This window comes from Chrysemys picta, chromosome 3 (genome assembly GCF_011386835.1).
Source record: "Chrysemys picta bellii isolate R12L10 chromosome 3, ASM1138683v2, whole genome shotgun sequence".
Taxonomy (NCBI): Eukaryota; Metazoa; Chordata; order Testudines; family Emydidae; genus Chrysemys; species Chrysemys picta.
In genome coordinates, this window is record NC_088793.1 from 109,655,996 (window position 1) to 109,682,767 (window position 26,772).

The 26,772-nt window shown below is 39.2% G+C and overlaps 1 protein-coding gene across 7 annotated transcripts in view; it reads left to right on the plus strand.

The window, feature by feature from the left end:
• Positions 1–26,772, plus strand: part of UTRN (utrophin) — a 568,432-nt gene that overhangs the window by 162,053 nt on the left and 379,607 nt on the right. For all 7 annotated transcript variants that reach the window (XM_065588781.1, XM_042848216.2, XM_065588777.1 and 4 more), the window contains 10 exons: positions 772–1,010; positions 1,262–1,442; positions 9,941–10,086; positions 12,459–12,659; positions 19,088–19,201; positions 20,106–20,261; positions 20,822–20,992; positions 23,431–23,610; positions 24,357–24,491; positions 24,995–25,144. In XM_065588781.1, coding sequence (XP_065444853.1) covers positions 772–1,010; positions 1,262–1,442; positions 9,941–10,086; positions 12,459–12,659; positions 19,088–19,201; positions 20,106–20,261; positions 20,822–20,992; positions 23,431–23,610; positions 24,357–24,491; positions 24,995–25,144 — 1,673 coding nt within the window. The remainder of the gene's footprint in view (positions 1–771; positions 1,011–1,261; positions 1,443–9,940; positions 10,087–12,458; positions 12,660–19,087; positions 19,202–20,105; positions 20,262–20,821; positions 20,993–23,430; positions 23,611–24,356; positions 24,492–24,994; positions 25,145–26,772) is intronic.

Sequence of the window (26,772 nt, forward strand, 5' to 3'; positions counted from 1 at the left end):
CAATGGAAATACATGAGGTTAAAGATGGATTCCGGTTCAGGAGACATGATCACATGTCACTGTAAGACTTCATTACCCACTTGCCAGCACACAGGTATACAGGAAGACTTACAGGTAAAATAGACCCATCTGCAGTCAATTGTCCTGGTTAATGGGAGTCATCAAGATTCCAAACCACCATTAATGGCCCACACTTTGCATAATTACAATAGGCCCTCAGAGTTCTATTTCATATTTCTAGTTTCAGACACAAGAGTGGTACATTTATACAAATAGGATAATCACACTCCGATTATAAGCTTTGTAATGATACCTTACAGGAGACCTTTTGCATAAAGCATATTTCAGTTACATTACCATATTTTCATAAAATCATATAGAGTGCAACATCACACGGGGGACCATGCGAAGGTGGAGGATCCTGGAGCTTGGGCTGGAGCCCAAGCCAGAACATGTACACAATGATTTTTGGATTCTGTGAGCCCGAATCAGCTGACCTAGTCCAGTCACGTTTTTTTATCCCTGCGTAGACATATGCTAAGTTTTACCTATAATATAAACTTGAAATTAAAAGCCAAAATGCTTGTTACCACTATTAGACATAGTTTCAAGGAAGACTGACTTGGAAGTAAAAAAAAACAAAAAAAAAACCCCTGTGTGATTATAGATGAAACATATATATGTTTGCATTAGTATATCTGAAGAATGGAATGATTAGATATTTGTAAATCAAGATGTGTTGCAGTTTGTTTATTTCCTTCATTGACTCAGAGGGACTTTTTACTGAGGATGTGAAAAATGCCCTGGAGAAGATATTGACAGAGTGGAAAGAGATGATCAGCCACCTGGAGGATCTGGCAAGAAAGATACAATACCAGGATGAAATAAACACATACTTTAGGGAAATGGGTGAACTTGAGAAGATTGTAAATGAGAAGGAGGTGTGGCTAAAAAATGCCACTTCAGCATTGCAACAGCCACCTTTAACAGCCCTAAAAGAGTCATGTCAGGTAAGGTTGGCAACCTTGTTTACTTTGATATTAAACTTATAGAAGAACGGAATACCCCAGATTAGTTTAGCCTGTGTCAACAGTGTAAGGGTAATTGTCTGTCTCAAAAGCACTCAAGTCTTATTTAAAATTAATGGGATTTAGATGCTTTTGAAAACTTTATCCTAAATCTGTTGAATAGTCATAGCACAAGTATGTATACAAATGGTTTAAATGTATATCTTGGTTTTATTTTTGTTAATTTTTCACAGCGGGAGCTCACTCATCTGTTAAGTCTGTGCCCTCAAATTGAACATCAGACTGCTACCTGTAAGGTGCTCACATCCCAACCTGCTGCTCCAAATTTCATCCAAGACAGCTTGAGCAGTATTACTGATCGCTTCAGATTTGTCCGACACAAATTGGAAGAAAGACATCAGCAGCTGAAGAAAGGTAAATATTCAATTTTTTCTATTTAAATCACATTGATGCCTCTTTTGATTTTGTCCTTCTTAAAAATCAGATTTTGATACATACTCTTTTGGTGCATAGTCTGATGATCTCAGCGCCTGCAAAGAACTGCTGTTGCACTGTATATATAATATGCATGATTGTCTTGTGTCTTCATTGACATACTGCAAGTGCCACGTAGAATTTGTAGTTGTGTAGAAGTATAAAAGCAGCTTTTCCATTTTCCTCTTTTATCCACAATATAACAGTCTGTTCTAAAAAAGTTTCCAGTTCTTCGTGTAGGTTACATTATAAGTCAGTGATATCCAGAGAGAGTTTTAGAAAAAGATAGAAAGTGCTGAAAGGAATGATTAGGATGTCTGAAAGGTAATATAAGGACAGATTATTTATCTTGATATATTTATAATAGTGCTCAGTATAATATGTAACATTTAAAGAAACCTCTTGCAACTATTCTTGTCAAGGACAATTCACCCCTTATGAAGATGCATAGTACACTGTTGGAACGATATATAATAAATTTAAAAAGTGATACATTTATCAGTCTGGTTCTGTAATCCTTCACTCTGGCACTATTCCTATTGACTACAGTGGGAATTTTTCTGACATACAGATTGTAGGACCAGGCCCAGCACCAGCCAATTATAGTCTAAGAGAGGAAAAAATTTATGCTTTTATGAATTGTATATGTTAAAATTATGGTATAAATTGCTGTGCTGCCAAGAAACTTAGTTCTCTTATGATTGTTGGCTGGTTGGTTAGGCCACATTTCTCAAACTTTCCTATTTTGTGGACCATGTCTAAAACACATTTCTCTTCTAAAAGTTCATAAAGTGCCTTTGTAAGGTTATCTAGGTCTCAGTATTACCTTGTATTTCTGTTGTCTGTTTCTGTATCTACCTGTTGTCTCTTGTCTTATACTTAGATTGTCAGCTTTCTGGGACAGGGACCATCTCACATGATTCTTGGGTGCCTAGCAAAATGGAGCCCTGATTGCTGCCCTTTGGCAGTACAGCAATCAAAATAATTAATAATACATATAATAGTAAGGTTCCATGTTTATTGTGTCTCTGATTTCCTTATCAAATGTGTTCAATTTACACATTTAAAAAACAAGTCCTAATTGCTAGCTCTGCTAGCCTTTGATCTATTATTAATCATGTTTACGATGTTAGTTGTGACTAAGGACCAACCTATTGTGGAAGCCCCATTGTGCTAGGCACCGAACAAACGCATGGACCCTGCTCTGAAGAGCTTATAAGTAAGGCTATGATTTGGTCACAGAAGTCACGGAATCACAGACCTCTGCAACCACCCCGCAGCTGCTGGGAGCTGCAGGGTACCCCCACATCCCCTGGTCTCCAGGAGCTGCGGGGTACCCCTACTGGCAGTTGTGCGGGGGGGGGGGGGGAGGGGAATCCACAGCAGGGTAGGGTGCTGGACCCTCCTCCCTCCCCATTTTGTCATGGATATTTTTAGTAAAAGTCAGGGACAGGTCACACCTTCCATGAATTTTTAATTGCCTGTGACCTGTCCCTGACTTTTACTAAAAATGTCTATGACAAAATTGTAGCCTTACTTACAAGCCAAATAGATGAGAGAGACACAGGGTCTTAACAAACAAAGAACTGCGTGATGGCAGCAAACGACATATTAGTACCACTTTTTTTTTTTTGTGGGTGGATTTTGTTAGGAAGGGGATAAGTTAAATAGAAAGTGAAGGGGGCAGGGCAGAGGAGGAGCAGGTAAGGGGAGCAGGTTTGGAGTGAAGCTTAAGGGGAAGAGGCTGTGAGGGAAGGGGGTGAATGGAGTGAACAGCCAATCAGCACCAGTTAAAACTGTAAAAAGTTCTGATTGTCCAGAGGTCCCTGCTTTGGCTACTTCTGCCCCTACCAGCTGCAGTCTCTAGCTGGCTCCTCTCTGTAGTTTCCCCCTGTACCCCATGAAAGTCAAGATAGCTGCTTACATATCTATAGTAATTAGGCTTGCAGTGTCCTCTGTGCTCACTGCCCTCCATGCAGGTGTAACTGATGGAAAATAAACAAGCATTTCTCTTGATGCACAAAAAGCTGTATTGGTTCTCTGGTGCCAATTGGAGTAAAAAGTAGTGAAAACTGATTTAGTTGCTGATCATATAGACTTCTAAATAGACACAAATAACTGAACTGCTGTATCCTATTTATACACAGGCCCTTTTCAGAATAGAACCATACTTCAAGTAACTCTTGAGGAAACTTCCATTTTGAATTCCCAATCTGATCTCCCACATTTCCTGCAACAACTATATGGCTGTACATGTTAAAAATTAATATCAGGATTGTATTAAGGAGGTACAGACAAGATGAAAATAACATAGTGACATAGCGGTGCAACTGGTTAGGTACATCTTCTCATCTCGTGCCTGCTATTTATCTCTTCCTTCCTCGGTGTACAACTTTTTTTAACATTAAGTCTCCTCCTCTTGTTGCCTGCAGACTTGACTGCTCTCACCTTTTGCTGGTTTGCAGATAGGTTCTGGTCTATATGTTGTTTACCTCTATGATTTTGGTGGTGTCTGCAAATTTGGTTGACATTACACAGAAGAAACGTTAAGCAAAGAGAGTTTCTAACAGACTTCAGTTCCGGTATACCAGTGTTTCTCAATGACTGGACCAGCGCCAGTTGCTGAGGTCTCCCTGACACAATTTAGGAAGGCAACAAGCCTGTCCATGATAACAAAAAGATTGAGAAACACTGCTGTATAGCAGATATACGAGGGAACTCTGGAGGAATGGCTGGTAAGGGAACATGATTAAAATTAATTTTGAGGGAAAGAAGAATATTTGACAAAAAAAGGAGATGGGAAACCTGTACAATACATAAAAATGACTTTAAAGCTAGGTTACAAAGCAGGTTTCAGTCCTGTCTGCTGCTGTGTTGTATACGATCCATGAGAGATTTGGTATTGCAGAAAGGCTATGACTGTAAGACCTCATTAGTTGTGACTGTCTAGAGAGTTTCTAGAGCAGGGGTTCTCAAACTTCAGTGCACTGCAATCCCCTTCTGACAACAAAAATTATTACACTACCCCGGGGGAGGACCGAAGCCTGAGCCTGGCCAGCCCCGCCGCCCCTGGCAGGGGGTGGGCTGAAACCAAAGCCCGAGCCTGGCTGTGGGTGGGGGCAAACCTCAAGTCCCATCAGCCAGGACTGATAGCCTTGGTCTGAAGGCTTTTGCCCCGGGCGATGGGGCTCGGGCTTGGGCTTTTGCCCTGGGCCCCAGCAAGTCTAACACCAGCCCGGGTGACCCCAGTTTGAGAACCATTGTTCTAGAGGAACAGGAGTACTTGTGGCACCTTAGAGACTAACAAATTTATTAGAGCATAAGCTTTCGTGGACTACAGCCCACTTCTTCGGATGCATAACAGTGGGCTGTAGTCCACGAAAGCTTATGCTCTAATAAATTTGTTAGTCTCTAAGGTGCCACAAGTACTCCTGTTCTTCTTTTTGCGGATACAGACTAACACGGCTGCTACTCTGAAACCTGTTCTAGAGGATTCATCTGACCAACTAAATCTCACAAAATCCCAATATCTTTTTGCACCCTTCATGACTACTTAAATAGAGGTGGGGTGTGTGGCAGGGTGATGTGAAATCACATACCCTTTCTTTATGTGGGTGCATGGATCAGTACTTGAATATTGGCTTCTATATAGGGATGAAATGGCCTTTTAGTTCACCTATGCAACCACTGTAATAGAAGTAGCTCTGGGTATCACAAGTAGCGTCTGTGCTGTTGAATTTATCTTCTGAATCTCAGTAACTGGTTCTGTCAAGCAGAAAAAATAGGTGATAGTAACAGTTATTTTCCATTAAGTGAAACTATTAAAATTTCTAATATATTTTTAATTTTTAGCCAATTTTAAATTTAGTAAATGATATGGGGATATATGTATCTTTATTTACAAAGAAGTAGCATTTGTCTGCATGAAATAAATCATAAGTAATATGAACTATGTTTCAGTATCTGCTTGAACTATATTTAAATGTAATGTGATATATGTGCTGTTTGATATTTCATAGTCTGTTGGATCATGGACCTTCAGTGCTATGAGTTTAGGCTATATTGAACATCTACCTCATTTTCTGTGCACAAACCATTTTGTGAGTTGAACAAGGCAGTGGTCCTGTGGAGAAAAACAGGATATGACCATATCATTCAAGACTATAACATAATACAGCTAAAGTTGGTATTGGTAGCAAAGAGTTAAGATTCCACAGACGTCCTTAACTTTGGAATTTTTTGACTGCTAAATGCTTCACTTTACAACGTTTTAAACCTCATGCAGTGCACATCATCCTCACTGAATGAGGTAAGGGGCCTCTAGTCTCATTCACCATTCACTCTGCCATGAAATAAGGCAGGGGCCCTTCAGAATAAATATTACTCTTGGGGGGGATTCTGCCCCACTGTGCAATGCAGAATTTTGCAGAAATTAATACTGTGCATGCAGAATTTCCTTTCCCCCCCACAGAAATGTTGCAGAGATGTTGGCTGCCACTAGGGGCTGCTGGACCCAGCAGAGCCTAGCTCACAAATAGAAGACAAGGCTGGGGGGGGGGGTTCCCAGCATGCCCTGAAGGAAGAGGAAGTGTGCAGGAAACATTGCAAGCCTGGAACGCAGTATCAGGATGTTTCTCCCTCTGGATCCCTGGGCTGTAGGAGAGTAGGGGGTGAGAGTGTCTGGTCTGGAGGGTCCCCACAGCTGGCCTCTGGGAGTAGGGGTGAGAGTGTCTGGGCTGGGAGGCCACAGCTGGGCTTGGGGGGGGGGGGGGAGAACCACAGCTGGCCTCTGGGGGAGTTAGGGGTGTCAGGTTTTTGAGCTGGAGGGGCCCCATGGCTGGGCTCTGTGCGGTAGGGGATGTCTGGCCCCCCCAGCTGGGTTCTGTAGGGGTGGGGGCAGAGAAACAGGAACTGAGTTGTTATAGAGGTTTCTTTAACTCTCTACTTCTGGGGGATATTTTTTGTGTGTGCCTGTATTGTTACAGACATACTTGCTCACAGGTATTTTGAAATAAATTACCAAACTATTTGAAACTGGTGTGATTATATAGTGTTGTTTTGACAAATAAAATTTGCAGAATTTTTACATTTTTGGTGCAGAATTTTTAAATTTTTGTCACAGAATTCCCACCAGGAGTGTAATATGTAACTGCATAGACTAAAGTGAAGGTGTACATGCAAAGCCTTAACTTCGGCATTTCTGGGCAGGGGCCTGATTCAAAGTCCACTCATGTTAGTAGAAACGCTTGCATTGTCTTCAGTGGGCTTTGGATCAGGCCCTCAAGCATTAATTCAAAACAACATTTATTTTCATCAGCGTAGCTACCTAAAACTCATACATGGAAGAACAACTTTTAAAAATACTGAAAGGTCATGGTGTGTAATTACTTTAGCAGATTAAAATGGTGGGCTTCTACTATCATTACCACGTCTAAAATGGGAGCTCAGAACCCCTTGAAACAGCTACTTACTGTTACTTGGTAGAAAGGTGCAAGCAGGATAGTTCATAGTTGGATTAAAGAATTGCTTTTCTATGTACTGACTATTAAATTTAAATAGTTATTTGTATAGGGCCTGATTCAGAGCCTACTGAATTTCCCAGGAGTCTTTCCATTGACATCAGTGGGTGTTTGATCAGGCCTGTAGAATGTAACAGAAAATTGGAGTGCCAGATTACCTCCTCCATGCGCCTTGCTAAATATGTTCTTCCCTAATGTGAAAAGTGATTATGCAAGGATGATGCATTCCTGAAATTAAATTTAATTAATTAGCAAAACATATTTGAAGTATATGATACAGGATTAAGAACTAGGTATGCCTATGGCACTATAGAAATAAATAATACTTTGGTGCAGGGTAAATTAGCCAACCACATGCCACTGAAGAATGGAAGATAGAGAGTTCTGTGAAATTGAAATGTGCATAAGAAATTTATTTTCTCTTTCAGCTTTGTCGAGCATATTAGTCATACATAATTCTTTTTGGAAATTCTTGTCTGAAGACGAATTCCATCTTTGAAGCTTTTAGGAGTTTGACCTGCTTCTCAGGAACATTCTCTGTGCCTCTCTGTATCATTAAAGCTTCACTATTAACATTCAAGCCAGGCATACTGGCTTCTGAGAGATTTTAAATGTAGTGCACAAATATGTGGCTTTTAATATTTTACAGCCCAATATCAAGTTCACTGATCTGTAAGTAGATTCCTCACCCCATAGTCTTTTGTTTTATGCATCGAAGAGTTTGGATCAATTTGGGGGAGGAGAAAAGCTGTCTTTCCAGTGCAATAAAAATAATATTAAAATGCTATGCTATTAGGGCAACTATTTAATGCATCACAGAAGGAACGAGCTCTTCAACTGACATTGGCAGAAAACTTTCCCATGGATCATGCTTAAATTATAGGTTTTTATCATGCTCATTATGACAAAGAATTATTTTCTAATTGTTATGACTTAGTTCACGTGCGTATGAACAGATATATGGGTAATGTGCATTGCAGTGGATCATGCCAAGATGTGACTGGAATATGCTTGATTTTTTTTAATATCTAGAAAATCATTTGAAGTAAGCTTGTTTGTTTATGAATGACAATATATTTTAACCATTTATTACCTAGTAAGCACATCCCAATTAAAGGGGTCAGATAATATATTCAATGTAGATTATAGTTTTTGAAAGTGTCGTTTGTCTGCAGATTGGAGCGCATGGTATTTGCCCCCAAAGTACTCTCCAAACTTTTATAAAAGAACCTATTGTTTGTTTGAGACTTTCTTATATAGTGGAAACTGCATATAGTGCAGTATAGTGTGTTTTTTGTCATTTAACATGAGTTGAATTGCTTATAAATCCTGAAGGTTCCTTCTATTTGTAAGCTCCTACAATGGCGAGAAGTACTGGTGCTGGGAGTCTGCAGAATTTATAAGCTTGTACAGCTCCATAGGAATGTTGTTGAGAATTGCAACTTGAATTTTATTTCAAATAGGGATGGCATTTCATTGCAAGTTCCTTATCAGCAGGTTTCACTGATTAAAACTGTGCTCTTACTTGCTATACCATGAAAGCTTTCCTCTTAAAACTGATATGGCTTCCTTTGAGAAATGGTGCTGCTGGATAGGTCTAATTGTCTCCAGAAGTGTTCACTCATTATTCAATTAGAAATGGTATGAAGTAGCACTGATAGTTTTAACAATCCATTGTTGAAAGTGAGCCTTTTGATTAATTTTTGGTGGTGGCAGTGAAGAATTTGCATATGTATCCAAGGCCAGAGAATACACATACTGCAGTGCTATTTTGATAGCCACCATCGTGTTCAGTGCTGATTTTAAATTAAATATTTTGTTGATAGTTTCTGAAACACACAAACTAATGTGCCAAACAAATCCTTTGAGATTCCAAAGAAGTCAGAAGCAGGAAACCTAATTTAAAAATAAATAGGCTTGCAAGGATTAGTTTTTTATCAGTATATGTTTATAAACGTTGATTTCACCTCACACACACAAACTGATGAAAAAATATTTCCTTTAATGATTGAAATTTCGAGACAGGGAAATTTAGAAAATGCTACTTTGAGAGCTTATTAGAGTTTGACTTAAGACTATATACTTTATTTTTGATATACAAATTATCCACATAATGTTTTAACTATTATAAAACTTTTACTTTTTGAATCTCAGCATCTACTGTCCTTTAAATAATTGTCTGATCCCCCCTGATTTCCCACAACTGAAAATTTAAATCAATAAAAAATGAAAAAAAATTGCTTAAAATAAATGATATTATCCATCAAAATTATATAAAAAAGAATTCTGCCAAGCCTAAAAACAAATGAAGATGTGCAAACAGTCCACAACACATACTAACCTGCTAAGTGCCTAAGTCACTTTTGAAACTGGGATTTCAACTCTTGAGTCACTTAGGCATTTTTGGAAATGTTACCTATAATCCTTTCAAGACTCTACTGTATGCTATAGATATTAAAGATGCCGTATAATTAAAAACAGCAGCAAGAAAGAGGCCGCCTCCTCCCTACTGATTCTTCATTATGTAAATTTTTTTCATTATGTCTCCATGCATCTGAAGAAGTGAGTTTTTTACCCACAAAAGCTTATGCCCAAATAAATCTGTTAGTCTTTAAGGTACCACCAGACTCCTCATTGTTTTTGTGGACACAGACTAACACAGGTACCCCTCTGATATTTCATTATGTAAAAACACCAACAACTACACCTACAGAAAAACTACCACCCCCATGAAGTCCTAGCACTTTGCATATTTTGGCCTGTATTGCTAGCACGATAATCAGTATTATGGCTCCAGGAGTTTGTGTTCTAGCATTCATTCAAATATATGAAATATAGCTTAATTCCTTTTAGAAATAAAAGCACTGTGTGCCCATTTCCTCCCTCTTTTAAAAACCGCAACCTTTTTATCAAAAACAGAGCTAGAATGCCAGCCTAGCCAGGATTACTTGGACACTTTGAAGAGACTGAAGGATACATTGAATGAATTGGAGAGTAAAGTACAATCCATCATGAGTGCTGTGAGTGACCCGAGTAAGGTTGAGAGAGCCTTGCAGCAGACAAAGGTAAGTTTATTTTCACTTTTGCATCTAGAAACTTAGCTGTCTTGATAATTTACTTACCCCAAAGAAGCATTAATGCAGCTGGCAGCTGCTTTTTCCCATCCTACATCCCAATGTTTTAGCCAGATTATCTGTGACAAGAGGTGCTTGGTGTACCCTAGCCAAATCCAATGGGATAATTTAAACTTTTTCCCTGCATCACCTTGGAATTTCAGTTGAGTAAGGGATGTATCTTTTTTTTTTTATCCTAAACCGTAAAGTATAGCTGTGAGCTATTGAAAGACCTGCCTTTCAGGCGGCTTTTCAGAAGCAAAGAGTACTGGCCCTTCGGTACCATGGAGAGAATTGCTTTAAAACATCTGTAGCTAGAGAGAAGTGAGACTTTACTTACTTTATATACGTGCAATAGTAAGTAGATATCTTTGTCAAAAGCTGTTATATAAATGTACGAACTTCCCACTTCGTGTGTGTGTGTGTCTATACCTCCAAATATTCCTCTACCCCAATATAACGTGACCCGATATAACACGAATTCAGATATAACGTGGTAAAGCAGTGCTTCAGGAGGGCGGGGCTGCGCATTACGGCGGATCAAAGCAAGTTTGATATAACGTGGTTTCACCTATAACACGGTAAGATTTTTTTAGCTCCTGAGGACAGCATTCTATCGGGGTAGAGCTGTAGTTAAATATATACACATATCTCCAAATAGTTAATTTTTTAAAAAAAGTCCCCATAAATTAACTGTTCTCTCCTCCTCACCCCTTTTTGTAACCACGCTGTGTAATGGAGAAACCTTTTTCTATGCATTAGTGTAGGAGTGCGGGGATGAAGCTGGAGGAACTCTGCTGAAGACTAATTACTGGTCAATTTTTTTCCTTTTTTGGGTTTATTTTATTTGAGGGGAGGTTAGTTTTGGGTGTTAAAGTCCTAATAAGTGAGGATATCCGTGCTTTACTTTATAGACAGCCGATTACGATATGGCAGGAATTCTATAGCTTGCTCTTCTGATACTGCTGCTGTGTAATTTAAAGTTGGCAGAAGCCTTTAGTACTTGAGCTGTTGGAAATCATGAACGTAACATTTTTTAAGTCTCTGGGGATCTGTCTAACTGAACTTCTGTGTAAGAATTCCACTCCACCTCTGTGACTAATTGACCCGAAGGGACATACTGTGCAGATGTATGATAGTATAAGAATGAGAGACATGAGAGTTATAGTGGAGGGCAACAAAGATCTCAGAATGATGTTGAGTAGGAGGAACCCGAGTCTGTCTGCTCTCTTCCCTCACACTTACAAAGAGCCATAAGTGCCTGTAGCATAGACCTTGCGTTAGGATTGAGTTAGGCATCGTTATACCACTCAGTGACCTTCTTTACAGAAAGTGTATCTTTTTTCCAGAAACAGCCTGAAAAAAGACTTATCAGATGGACACTTTGCAGTTTGTACAGACTGATAAGCAAGTCCCAGTCATAAGAGGAAGCACAAAATAAGTTTCCTGTGTCTCTCTTTTCACTAACTACATGGTGAATTTAAAAATGTTAAAATATTCATAGAGGAGAAAACTTCCCCATTACAGTACATGTAATCAGACAGAGATAATCACAAGTTAGCAATGGGTGCAAATATTCGTATTTTTGTGAGGTTCTTTAAAAAAACCAAACTTCAGAACACTAACAAAAATGATTGATTTAAGTAAAACTGTGGTGATCTTGGTTCTTATTTTAGATTTCTGTCTCAAAGGATGTGAGGTTTTTCTTTGTCATTAATATTTGAAAATTAGGTATTTGGCCTATCCTGTGACTCTTTAGAACTTTAAAAATGCATGATGCCTATTGTTATTACTATAATCTTCCTATATTACAGCTAGTATAGCAGCACTAAGAGCCAAGGTAGCCATTACTTCCATTGTGCTTACTGTAACGTACTTCGATTTATGTGATACATGCAATATATATGGAACACTGAAGATGAAGGGAGAGCTTAGCTCCATTTTCTGCCTCTTTTGACTCAAATGTCTTAATGTAGACTATTTGCATGTGTGCACATACTGTGTATATCACAGTATTTAGGGTTACCATAGGTCTGGGTTTTCCTGGACATGACATATTTTTTGGTTTTCCAGTCTCCATCTGGGCCGATTTTTGAAATATGACCAAGTGTCCATGATTTGGTACTGCCACCCTTACTTTTGCCACTGTTGCTGGCAATGGTGCGGCCTTCAGAGCTGGGTGGCCAGAGAGTGGCGGCTGCTGTACCCCGTTTCCCCCCACAACCCTCCCCTTCTGGCAGTGTCCTCTATTTGGGAACTTGAAATATGGTAACCCTAAAAGTACTACCCATATGTACATTTTTTTTCCTGTTTTCTCCCTGCAGACTGTTTGTGAAACAATAGAAGACCAGAAACCTATACTAGATAAACTTGCAGCAGAAACAAAAGCTTTGGAAAAACATGCTTCCTCTGATATAGCAAAGATCTACAAGCAAGAGTTCAAGTGTATACAGGAGCAATGGGACAAGTTTTCTAAAGATGTTCACCTACTGGAGGAAATTGTCTCTAAACTGAGAATATTTGAGGTAAAGTGAAAAATATTTGGGTTTATATCGGTTTACATACCTATTAAGAGTCCGTTTTCTTCTCCCTGTGCAAGCATGAATCCAGCTGATGTTTGACTTTAACATTAAATATGTATTGGCCACAGATTTAAGTAGAATATAAAAATCTTATCACAGGGAATGCTGAAGTATAGTGTAGTGTTGTCATGAGTCTCTCCATTTTAAAATCTCTGATGATTTACTTTTTGATCATCTGATAGAATTGTTTTTACTTAAAAAACAAAACAAAAAAAACCTTTCCTCTTCTGATTCCACTACTTTTGGGGTGGGGGCTGGGGGTAGAATGTACATTTTACTTGAAGAACACATACAGGCTTAAAAATAAATTTTGATCCGGACAAGGATGTAACAGGGTGGTTTGTTCCATGGGCTGCTGAGCCTCTGGCTAAATCAGCGCTGATTACAGGATGAGCTTCACCGTAGCGGGATCAGGAAATTCCCTACAAATGGCAGCAGATGGCTGCAGTTAGCTGGGGAATGCTCAGGAAACACCAGTCAGAGGAGCTAGCTTGCCGTAGCGAGAAAGATTTGACTCTTGCAGAGACATTGAACTGTGCCCAGCTCTGGGGAAAAGGAGTTGTTAGCCCTGTAATGGAGGGGAGAGAGATGCTGAACTGGGGTTGGGGCCTGGAGGACCCTTGTATACCTGATGACTGAATAAAATGGACCTCAGGCTAGGAATGTTTTAATTTCTTTTGGACTGTCTTGATTTTGAGGACCCATGTGAAGGAGACTACAGGAGCGGAGTACTGCAAAGCCACCTCTGGGGCACAAGGGGGCGCTTGGGTGGTGGCCAACCCTGATACTAAGAACTCGTCAAGTGGAGACCTACATTTGTCTAAGTTGAGGCTGTTAATACAGCTAAGTAACGTAGGCCTCGCTTGCAGAGTTTTAGTTAAAGCTGGACAAGCTGATTAAGATTGGTAAATGAAAAAAATGGTTGCTATTTGCTACCATAAGCTTGGAAAAACATACTTGTGGTGCTAAATCTAGCTCCACTTCTCTGCAGGAACGGAGCATACACCCACATGCTCGTGTGAGTATTTTGCTAGGTTATTTACTAATTATTAGTCCTAGATCTGGGGCTGTCTTCCAGTTTACTGCTGAGTAACTGGCAGGGCAAGCTCTCTGGGTATTGGAGAGTAGGCATAGTATTGGTATGACAATCACTGAAATATGGCCCTAATTAATAAACTTGTAAATAGAATCCACAGGGAAGTGAAGGGAGTTCTTAGAAAGAAGATATCTGCTGCTTTCTATTTATTACTGGTAGGTCCTGTTACCTGTAGTACTGAGATGAGTAGGAGCTGTCTATATACTTGATCAGAAATACCTGGTTTGTTTAAAAAATAGTTGCTGCTTAATTATTTATGCAGCCCAGGATCAGGTGGAAATCCATTTCTGCCAAGAGATGTTCACTCTGTTTCATCAAAACTCTCACTTTTTTGCTACTTTCATGGCACCGATCTGAGGGATCTTAAAAAGTAGGGAAGGTCTGAGCTCAGGGGGTGGTCTTATCCTACTTTTGTTGAAGTCAATGGCAATCTTTTCCATTGATTTCAGTGAGTTGGATAAGGCCTAAGGTGAGCAAGTCTGTGTTAGAGTCTAGAGCTGGAAATGACCCTTTAAGTCATTCTCTCTATCTGGGCAGGATTATTCCCTGTGGTAAATTTACCAGGATTTCCCCCAGGCTAGTTTTAAACATGCCAAGTGATGGAATTTCAACCAAAATCTTTGGTGTTTATTCTTTTAAGAAGTTTATCTTGATATTAAGCCTATAATTGTCCTTTCTTAATCTCACCCCATTCTTCCTAGTTATATTGTCCTTCATCATGCTAAATAACTCCTCTTCTTCCATGTGTTCACATCGTTCAAATACTAGTAGACTTACAATGGTTCCCTCTTAGTTCTCACTTTGCTGAGCTATCTATCCTTAACTTTTTAAATATTGCCTCAGCTCATTCAGTTTTGCAGTTCTTTCCAGAACTCTCTCTAATTTCTTGTAATTACAATATCTTTCTTGTAACTAGTTGCACATCAAATTCAGCATCTACTGCAGTCATTTGAATAATCCCCATGTTCACCCACTTAAACATGCTTATCCTGTGCAGGATTGGGCCCTGAAAATGGAAATGCTCCCTTTTGCATATACACGAGAGCGAGAGAACAAGATAGTGTACTCCGTTATTGTATCAGCTTTATCTCAGTGATGTGATACAGTTACAAGCTGAGGGCAAAATTCTCCTTTCTGATCTTCACAGTAGTACTCAATGTTAGTGTACTGCTCTCCCTGTGTGTTTGGGTCACCCATTAATGTCAAGGCTACTGATATTCCACTGATATCAATAGGAGTTCTGGAGACACAGGGAAAACAGAATGCTGAAGTTGAGTTCTGCTGTGCAGATCTAAGAACAGAATTTTCCCCCCCGTGGGGAACTAGGTACCAGTACATAGTTTTAGGGGCGGGGAAAAGCTTAAGAAACCTGCAGGAGGAGACCGTACTGAAGTATTCTGAAATTTGCAGTGGTGGTGCCTGAGGAGACAGACTTCAAAGGGCTTAAATGTGGGTGTTTTTTAATACACCCACATTTTTTCCAATAGTTTTTCACAGCATTTCTTGAATGCTTCGTAAAGCTATCAATAAACGAACAAACCTACATAAAGCTGCATATTTGTAGCTTCCTATTTCCTTTGAGGAGCTTTGTTAGTACATACATTGGTGGTGATATCCTGGGATGCTGTAGTTTAAAAACCATCATAGTTTGAACATGAAGATTGAAACAAAAACTTCGTGGTTAGGACTGGGCAGATCAGTTTGCATTGCAGGCGGAGGGAGGATCTAATCTGTAAACTAGTTGTATTTGCATAGATATTCTATACTACTCAGCGGCTGCTGGCTACTGTTGGAGACATGATACCAAACTGGATGGGTTGATTGTATTTTACAGCCATACCCAGACTTAGTAAAACAGATAGATGAGTGGGTAGGCAAGAGACATGGGAAGCAACATGAGTTGAAGCAAGTGAGATCCCTGATGAAGATGTGATCACACATAGGAAGTTAGTTTGCATTTATGTAAGGATTTTTGTTTTGCTTTTAATCAATTTTCTCATGTTTTTAAATGTACATTTTGCAGTAATAGGAACACTTAGTTCTGAGATCTACACCTGCCAAATATCATTATCCCCATTTTACATATAGGCAACAGAGACGAAGAGAGTGAAGTGACTTATCAAAGGTCTTACAGTAGGTCAGTGGCAGAGCCACTTATAGAAATCCTGACTCCCAGACTGTGATACAAGGGACCATGGAATGTCCCCTTAATTATGGGAAGCGAATTCTGTGTGTCATCAGTGGCACATGGACTAAAATGTGTTTTTAGATTTCACTTTGGGAAATGAGAGAGGAAACTTATTCATTTTTTTCAGCTTTGTTAAATGGTGCACAGCTTTACAAATTTTAGTTGAAAATATTGTGGAAAATAGAGTGGAATCATTTGCCCAATAGTAAAGAGACCATCACACTTGCACATCCTCTGGATTGATAGCTGTGGGAAGGAGTGTTGTGTGGAAATATCCAGAAGGATTCCTCCTCAGCGTCTTGTCCATGCATGGCAGGGTTTGCCTCCCTGTCATGAAGGCACCAAAATCTGACAGATCTCCTCAGCTTCCTGCAGTGGCTCTGGCCTCTTATATCTCCCAGGCAGCACAGCTAGTAATGGAAAAGAATGGCCAGGGATCTCTCCTGCTCTATGGTTGCAGCTGCCCCTGGGTTCCTCCTTGCAGGGACTCACTGGGGAGAAAGGATACAGACAAGTTTGTCCTATTTTTTTAGGTAGAGTTCTGAAGGGGCTTCTAAGGGTCTTACCATATACGTCCCCCTGGCCTTCACCATCTCCACTCCTTTTCTCCACATGGAAAGTGGACAGCAGAGAGGCCCTCGGCGGGGGTGGGGGCAGTGTGCCAAATAAGTGTGTGAGCTCCCGTTTTGTGCAGAATGCTTCATATCTGCATTGAGAGGACCACCCCACATGTGAGAGCATAAGTGGTATGATCTGGCCCCAAGTTTTAATATATGTTGTATTATATGTCTTTGTCCCATGAGTTGTTTTAAAAGGAATGCTGATAAGTATCTTCCCCCCCCTCAAATTCTATTCTAGATTATCATATCTCCACCATATTGTAATATTTGGTTCTCTTGTTTGCATACTCTTGTTTTCATTTTTCTTTAACCTACTGCAAAGAAATATTGCACATGCTTCTTATAGGGACTCATGTTGATATTCAGTACATTTAATCTTTGTTTCCAGTTGGGATGAAATTGCTCATACCAAATTTAGGGTATAATTAAAAAAAAAAAAACCTTGCCTTATGCATTTGACTGACTCATTTTCTCTCCCTCTCCCTCTCCCTCTCCCTCTCCCTCTCCCTCTCCATGATGTGTAAGTATTTACTTCATTAAACCTAGAACATAAGACCCATACTGGGTCAGACCAATGGTCCATCTAGCCCAGTATCCTGTATTCCAACAGTGGTCAGTGCCAGATGCTTCAGAGGGAATGAACAGAACAGGGCAATTATCAAGTGATCCATCCCCTATCATCCAGTTGCAGCATCTGGCAGTCAGAGGTTTAGGGACCCAGAGTATGGGGTTTCATCTTAATTAAATTTCATCTCAACTGTCTGAGACACAAGGGTAGGTGAAGTAATATCTCCTATTGGACCAACTCCTGTTGGTGAAACACAAGCCTTTGAGCCCATGCAGAGCTCCCTGTCAGGTGTAAGAGAGGTACTCAGCGTCACATTTCCAAGACCTGAAGAAGAGCTCTGCTTAAGCTCAGAAGACTGGCTCTCTCACTGATAGGAATTGGTCCAGTCAAAGACACTACCTCACCCACTGTATTGCTATGTTCTGGGACCAACATGTCTACAACAACACTGCAAACAGTGTTAATGTACTGTTTTTTTCGAATAAGAACATCCGAAAGCAAGGTACTTAAGCACATACCTAAGTCTAAAGCATGTGAATAATCCAATTGCATTTGGTTTGACTAGTTATGTGCTTAAAGTTAAGCACGTGCTTAAGTAAATTGTCAAATCTTAGTCTCAGTGAATACATATTTCACACTGAACTGTTGTTTCACTGTTGGAGCTTCCTATGGTCGTTTAGACTGGTTTGTGAAATCAGTTTTTAAGTCAGCTGCAGAAAATTCCAAAAGCTGGAGGAGGAACAAAACAATGTAAAGAATATAACCGTAAATCTTTCCAATAGTGGATTTGGGACAAAAATAAGTACTGCAGTGCTTTAATGGGCTTCCAGTGCAGAGATTTTTTTATAAATTGGCAGTGTAATATTTGGATCCTGAAAGTATTATTGTTACAAGGTTCCAGTGAAGTAAGGTACATGTTTCTTCAGCTTTGGAATGCAGTATGGAATATATACTTTATAAGGCTCAATTGTAGCTTTTAAGGCACGGCTCTGTATTGGGATGGATGCATCAGCATAAAGTGAAACTGAAGGACAACAAATTGAAGAATGAGAAAATGAATACTTTTTTCCTGCAAAGTGTAGCTAACCCCTCTTTATCCCACATATAATTGAAGCAGAGAGTATAGCAGGGGTTTTAAAATATTAGGCTTAAATAACAATATTGCACATCCACAATTACGTTAGACAGCATGAAACTTTATTGTTAGCCGGGATACAAATCTTCATTCTTCAGGGCATAAGCTAACTGATAAAAGTTAAGAGACTTCCCTATGTCTGGTCACGGCCACTGTCAGAGAGAGGCTATTGGATTTAGTGGATCATTTTTGTGATCAAGTATGGCATTTTCTACACATCTGTGTTCCTCAGAAAGGCAAAATGCCTCCCAGTGGTCCCCAGCAGGCATGGAGGAGAAGCATCCTTGCTACTGCACCTTGTAAAGAGATAGTGTGCACCCTTCCTACCTGTGTCAGTGCAGTGCAATGGGGAGGGAAAGGATTCGTGATTCTACCTCCTTGGGGTATATGTGCATTCCTGGGGAATATGGTGGGGGCAGTCCCTGCACTCCTGTCTAAAAAGTGGCCTATAGTTGTGCCTGGTCTTCACAGAGGCCATACAGTAGGGTTTGGGCAGAAACTCCTTAACCCTATACTCACCCCCTTCCTCCGTGCACCTGTTTAGTGGCCAGGAACAGTGCAGTCTGTATTTAGAAGTTCTGTTACTTGCATGTAATACTTTACAATCATTCATATAAGTCTGAGGGTGAGAAACAAATCTCTCAAACAGAACAGAAATTGAAACCATGCTAGCAGCTTTTAAAATTGTCCTCCCTTGTTACTGATAACTATTGAAATGCTGTAGTTATTGGCTGTTCATCATGGAGTTACTGTGTTCAATTCAGGCTGATTCAAAAATCATTCAGAAGTGGATGGATGGTGTGAAGGACTTCTTAATGAAAGAACAGGCTATCCAAGAAGATTCTGAAGGGCTTCAAAGACAGCTTGACCAATGCACAGTGAGTTCTGCTGATATAAGGAATCTTCTGCAATAGTGGTTTTTCTCATCTTTATTATTTTGCTGCTATTATTAAACAGAGTGTGTGACACATAGAGTAAAGCATGCCAAAAAATTCTTTCCCTTTGTCTTCATCTTTTTTTGTCCAGGTAGTATTTTTCAATTAGCCCTTCAATCCATTTGACCCTAATAATACATTGCAGTTCAGAGAGCTTCTTCCAAACCTCCTAGCATGCTTACAAATTTCTAGTATAATTTAGCTTCACAACTGCCATGATAGATAGGTAAGTGTTTCCTACATTTTATGGATGAGGGAACTGGGACAGAGGAAAAAGTTACTTTCCTTAGTAATAAAGGAAGTCCTGCGCAGAGTCAAGAATCACATTCAAATCTCCCAACTCCCCAGTTCTGAAATTACTCATCCTTTCTTCCCAATCAATGGCTTGTAGTGTTATCCCCCAATGGTTATGAATTTTGGCTGAGAGCATGTGAATAAACCCTGAAATGTAGTCAGTTTGTTGTTGTTTTTCCCTGGTTGCTGGAAATTTAGAAATGTCCAAAAGACTTGTGCATCCTCTTCAAACCCATGGCATTCCAAGGGGATAATATAGGCATTTGACATTTTTGGAATATTAATTTGAATGATGTAATGACTGAGTCAGGTGTGCTATAGTTATGTAGTGTATATTATGCCTTAGGCACATTAGTTTGGTACACACTCTGCTGACTAAATATCAATCCTATCCATATATCATTTTGGTGTCTCATTGCCTTTAATACAAATGTATTTGGAAAAATTAAAGTGACAAGAATGCATATCACACAGATGTCTTACAAAAATGAATGCATAAGTAGTGTACTCCCATAATAGAGATTAACATGTTCTTTTTCTGATACATGTTCAGATGTTTGTTAATGAAATGGAAAAGACTGAGCTGTCTTTGAAAGAGATGAAAGAAGTAGAGTCCACTTTAAGAAGCCAGCCTGTTGTAGGAGTTGATACCTGGATAAAATCTAGGCTATTAGACTGCCAGGCACAATGGGAGAAACTGAGCAAACAGGTCAGTAACTGATAGCATTACTACTTATTTGTTTTATCTTATCTGGTACTGTTAATAGTTAATTGCTTTTTCACTCTATGGGTGTTAATGGGCTAGATGGGTAGTAGCGTAACAATAGAATAGTCAAGCCTTTAGATGTAACATCCCATTTATAAAATCTGTTTAAAAAGGAAATTTGTAGTTTTAAGATATTGTAGCTTGTTAGGAAAAAATGGTATGATGAGCTTGTTCAAGGAATCAATGCTTTACTTTGGCACTGTACTTTTTGAGGTAAATGTCTGTTTCTAATTTTTAAATGTTTATAATTTCAAAAAGTTGTTGATACAATGGTAAAGCAAAAGAAAAGATGACTGATCAAGAATAATTCTTTTACCAGCTCATGTGTTTCATTTTAGTCATTCTGAATCTTTTTATCTAAAAAGAGAACTGTAAAAAATGTTTTGGTTGAGGGCATTTAATTAGCTGCACTTGACTTTGAGCCTATGTTAAAATGCTTTTCAAATGATGTGAGCAACTTCAAATAGTGAAACCACCTTAACTTTTCTTATTGGCATTTCTAGATTGTTAGTCAGAAAAATCGGTTGTCTGAAAGTCAGGAAAAAACTGTAAACTTGAAGAAGGATTTGGCAGAGATGCAAGAATGGATGACGCAGGCTGAAGAGGAGTACTTGGAGAGAGATTTTGAGTACAAATCTCCAGAAGAACTAGAGAATGCTGTAGAGGAAATGAAGGTCAGAAATACTAGATCATTACAAAGACCTGGTTACGCACAAACAAATAAAACACAACACTTAACACTTTTTGTCTGGGGGCTTACCTTGAGTTTGATATGATGATTGCTTACATGGAAGGGAGTCCTGCTCATGATAAGATTAGTGCTATTCTTCAACTACACTTGATGGAATTTTAATTTTTAAAACACAGACTGAATAAGCAGATTTTCTCATTGGGCAAAGAGCAGCAAGAGTTCCATAACAAAAGGCTACTCACCCTGACCGACAAGCAGGGTTGGTGTCTGTAGGAAAGTGGGTTTGGGGTGGGGGTGGGGAGAAGGAAAGATGTGAAAAGTGAGAACAATAGAAATTTATTGCAGGAGCCGAAAATTGAGTGGGGGGAAAAGAAAATGTGGTATTATACTTAGTAAATTAGCAATTCTGGAAACTGATCCATCCGCTTACAGCAATTGGGTCAAAGTCCTATATGTCCTTGAATAAATATAGTGTCTCCATGTGGGGGAAAAAAATTGAAACAAATTTGCTTTGTATTTTGGAACCAAGACAAATTTGTGACTTTGGGCTGGTCCCCACTTAGTCCGGACTTTGGACTAAGGTACGCAAATTCAGCTACGTTAATAACGTAGCTGAATTCGAAGTACCTTAGTCCGGACTTACCGGGGTCCAGACGCGGCCGGAAGTCTCCCCCCGTCGACGCTGCGTACTCCTCTCGGAGAGCTGGAGTACCGGCGCCGATTGTGGGCACTTCCGGGATCGATCCGGGATCGATTTATCGCGTCTTAACCAGACGCGATAAATCGATCACAGAACATCGATTGCGTGCCTCCGGACCAGCCGGTAAGTGAAGACTAGGCAAATAGTTCTGAAAGCAGCCCTGTCCCTGCTCCTTTCAACTTTCAGGCCTGTAGTCCCAAATTTAAAATATCTATTCTAGTTGAATATAGATAATTGAGCCAACAGATGGCTATATGATCTAATCTTTTTGGTGAAGGTACAGAACTGACAAGAGCATTTTTGTCTGGATTAAAACAATTATAGACCCAGGTTAACCAGTGGAATACTAAATATAGGGTCTACTTTTACTTTCTACTATACTGACAAATCTATATTCAGAGTTGTAAATTGCTCTTCTCAAGGGGTCTTTGTGAAGCAGTTTTCAGCAAGGGCTTTTCATAGATGTCAAGGCCATGAGAGACTATAACGATCTTCTAATCTGACATCCTGAATAACACAGGCCAGAGGACCTCCTCACATCTTTTTCAGTAGAATAAATATCTGAGAAATCTGAGTGCAGTCTGTGTCAGTTTAGTCCAGATTCATACCCTATACTACTTAATGTGATAAGGACATTGTAGTAATCTAGATGGTTAACCATAGTTTCAGCAGATACCCTTTATCAAAAACAGAAGAGTTTAGTTAGAGATGAAGTATTATTTTGGGATTGAATTTAATATTTGAAAGGAAAAGAAATCTCTATCTTTTCAAGGATTTTCAAAAGCCTAATTCCATTGTCATTGAAATTGATAGTAAAACTCCCATTGCCTTCAATGGGAGAAGAATTAAACCAATGATGAGCACTTTTGAAAATCCCATCCTAAAAGAATTCATGAATAGAACCGTGTGCATATAGTCCAAACTGGGGAGGTGAGGGCCTACAGAGAAAGATGAGAAAAGGACCCCAAGGGCAGCATATTTTTGTAGTGTCTAACCTATCTCTACCTTTTCTGACCCAGAGGGATGATATCTTTTCTGGTAAGGAGGCTGTCACTTCATGTTGTCATTCTCTTATGGACCAAACTGCCTCAGTCCTTGGCTTGATGTGTGTGCTGCCCTTTGCTGCCACTTAACTTCTATTTAGCATGTTACTCTGCTTGCATTATGTGGTGTCTTCTGATGCATAATATTGCAGTGTGGTAAATTTCAGCACAAGACGTAATATAAGATAGCTTGGGCCAACAATCCATTTCCCACCTGAATCTCCACTGACTTCACTTTGTGCTTCTCTCTCATATCCCTTATTGCCCATGGGTCTTTTGGGGTCTAAGTTCTGTTGGAATTAAGTTCTGCCAGCCAAGATTCAGATCCACATATCAACAGCATATGTCTTAATCTTCCACTGCTCAGAAGTCTTGGGAAACTCCCTACTCTCTCAATAGACCATTCTGTGTGTATTTGTTTACCATCGGTGTGTGTATGTAAAATATGCACAAACACACACAGACGCAAGGCCTTCAGTCAAAATGTGTACAAGTCAGAATTTGGTCCATTCATATGCAAGCATAGCAATATAAGGATGAGCCTTTTAAGCCTATAATTAGAATAATGTTTAATGGTTAGTTATCAGATTACATTGTTTTGGTTTGTTTTATGTTAACTATTAGTGGGGAACACTGAGTTAAACAGAGGCTGATCAGGTAATACATCTTTTTGACTAGAGAGCGAAAGAGGATGTGTTGCAGAAAGAAGTGCGCGTGAAGATTTTGAAAGACAGTATCAAGGTGTTAGCTGCAAAAGTGCCATCTGGTGGTCAGCACTTGACATCCGAACTTAACGTTGTGTTAGAGAACTACCAACTACTGTGTAATCGAATCCGGGGGAAATGCCACACTTTAGAGGTATGATTCATAGCTCTCAAATTAATAAAACTCAGGAAAAAGGCACAGGAAAAAGATGGCGATGAACACTTAAAATGTGAGGTTTCATCATTAAATCCAATATCCTTTGTGTACACAGAGTTTGCTGTCGCTTTTTTTCTTCAGGGGTAGGTTACTGGAATCCACACGGAACCACCTAGTTTTGCTTTTATACTCTGTCCAGTAACTAGGCCCACAGATCAAGGAGTGCTGTCACACAGCTCTGTTATCTATCGCCACTGTTTCCAAAATGGCAAAAAGAATCTCCAGAGCAACATTATTATTTATCCTTTTTCATGTAACTCTAATAATAAAACTGAAATAAGTATAGGTTTGTGTGGGTTAGGCGTAAATGTGGTCATTTTTACAAAGGAAAGATGAGTTGTATGGTGTGATAATCTGAGTATATATAGTAATTCTGCAGGTAAATTTCATATGTTGCATTACGTGATTTGCAGATATCTAGATTCTTTACATTATGAAACACTTTTTTTTCTTTTTTTTTTATAAATATTCTTGTGTGTCCAGGAGCCAATTAAAAAAAAAAAAATCCAACTCCAGAACCTAACCTACAGAACCTGTAATGTGTGTGTCTGAATTTTGTTGCATTTATGAATAATAGTGCTCATTGTTCTAGTGTCGTAGGCAAATCTGTTCACACTTAGAACACTCATAGGCATCTGAATAAATGCTCTACAGGCTAATTTCAGTTTTTCTATTACCTTTAGGAGGTATGGTCCTGTTGGGTTGAGCTGCTTCAGTATCTGGACCTAGAAACCGCTTGGCTAAACTCTTTGGAGGAAAGGGTACAAAGCACAGAAAATCTGCCTGATAAATTGAATACTGTCAATGAAGCTCTTGAGGTATTAGTCATCCTATTGGGTTGGTGACTTTTCATATAGCTCTGTTAAGAAATGTCTAAATAAACCTCAGTTGAAGACAAAAATTTATATTGAACTTTTCATTTCCTATGTCAAATGAATATATCATTTATTTAAATCTACAGTACAGATAATTGTAAAGATAACCAGTGAAAAGAAAAACTTTAGCCTTCCTGGTAATCTTATTGTACTTTGTATCATTTAGAGATACAGTTGCATGTTATTTTCTGCCCCCTATAAATTGCTAAGTCTTCCCAGTAGCCTTCATTTTGGAATAGTTGTGAATAGAAAATAAGTGCTGTGACTTACCTGTTGAAAAAATGATTGTTGAACTTGCCCTCTACAGTCACTGCACTAGCAGTACCTAACTCATTCTGTTAGAGGACATTTGAAGTATAAAAAGTGCTGTGCATACAATCAAAATTTGAATTCTAAAAACAAAGCAGAATTCTGCATCCTAACAATTGTTTTTCTCCATTGTTTAGTCCCTGGAATCTGTCCTGCGTCATCCAGCTGATAATCGAACCCAGATTCGGGAGCTTGGTCAGACGTTGATTGATGGAGGGATTCTTGATGACATCATCAGTGAAAAATTGGAGGCTTTCAATGCCCGCTATGAAGAATTGAGTCACTTGGTAAGAATTTGGGGGCGTGGTGGGAGGAAGCCTTTAAGTGTCACAGTCAGCTTAGTGCACTCAAATGGGTTTGAACAAAAGCTAAAATTATTATGGTTAGGCCATTCAAATCATGGACACAAGACTGAAAGGCAGTAATACAGAAAAGTGTTCACAATGGAGTCAGGAATACTTGATTTAGAAAATCGCCATAAGACCCAGATACAAGATAATTTATGTTTCTATTAATTCATTATTATTTGGAAAAGCTACCTCATTTTCCAAATAGTTGTGACAAAATGGAAGACATTTCATCCTCAAAACTTAAAATGCTCTTTGAAATGGAGTTCATCCCAGTACTCCAGATTAATTTTCCTCTTCACTATCCTATATTCTAGCAAAAGAGAGATGCTTCTGGCACTACAATGCACATTTTCCTTAACACTGAAAGAACATGAATGGTTGCCATTTTTATTCTCGAATATGATTAGAACAAAGTCAAACTGAAATAAAGTATGTGAGGAAGCCATTGCAGGAGGTCAGACTGATCTTAAAGTCGGAGTCTCTTTTTCTCCTCCTTGTCTTTAGTGACATGTGACCAAAAGAGCTAATGCAGTTTTTGGATGCGTAAACAGGTGACTGTTGAGTAGGAGTAGAGAGGTTATTTTATCTCTGTATTTTGCACTAGTGTGACCACTGCTTGAATACTGTGTCCAGTTCTTGTGTCCACAATTCAAAAATGATGTTGGTAAGTTGGAGAAGAGCCATGAGGTTAACTAAAGGGTTAGAAAACATGCCTTATAGTAAGGAGCTCAATCTCTTTATCAAAGAGAAGGTTAAGGGGTGACTTGGTTACCTAAAAGTATCTACATGGGGAACTAATATTTGATAATATTGGCTCTTCAGTCTTGCAGAGAGAGGTATAAAACAAGCCAATGGCTGAAAGTTGAAGCTAGATAAATTCAGACTGGATAAGGTGTAAATTTTTAACAATGAAGGTAATTAACTATTGGGACAATTTGCCGAGTGTTGTGGTAGATTCTCCTTCACTGGCAATTTTTAAATCAAGACTGGATGCTTTTCTAAAATATATGCTTATAGGAATTATGTTGGTGAAGGCCTGTGTTATAGAGGTGAACAGACTAGATGATCACAATGGTCCCTTCTAGTCTTGAAATATGTGATATAGATATAATTGACAGTGAAATGGTAGCTGCATCTCAGGTTATTAAATTTACTCATCATAATCAGATAACCCAGGCTCCTATTTGAAGGGCGAGGACAGAGAAGCATAGTCTATATCCAGTGTATTTGGATAATTGGCTGCCCTATCTTGGAATGGTGTGTGGGGATGTGCTTTTTTTTTTTTTTCACTTTGGTAATTGGTTTCCAAATAACCCTCTTTCCTGGTAGTTGCATTGACGATACTTGCTAGTGTGGTCATTTGGAAGTTAGGTAGGTGTTTCTTTCTTGTGTGCATTTATGCTGGTGATAGGGGAACCAGCACTGCCATTCGTTTGAGGAGTGATTCTACAGGTAACATTCCCTTTTTGTTCTTGAACAGATGGAAAAAGAATTGGGAAGAGAGTTTATTATTCACAAAGGAAATATGTTTGTATACTAGTCAAGGAGAAATGTTTTTTGATGCA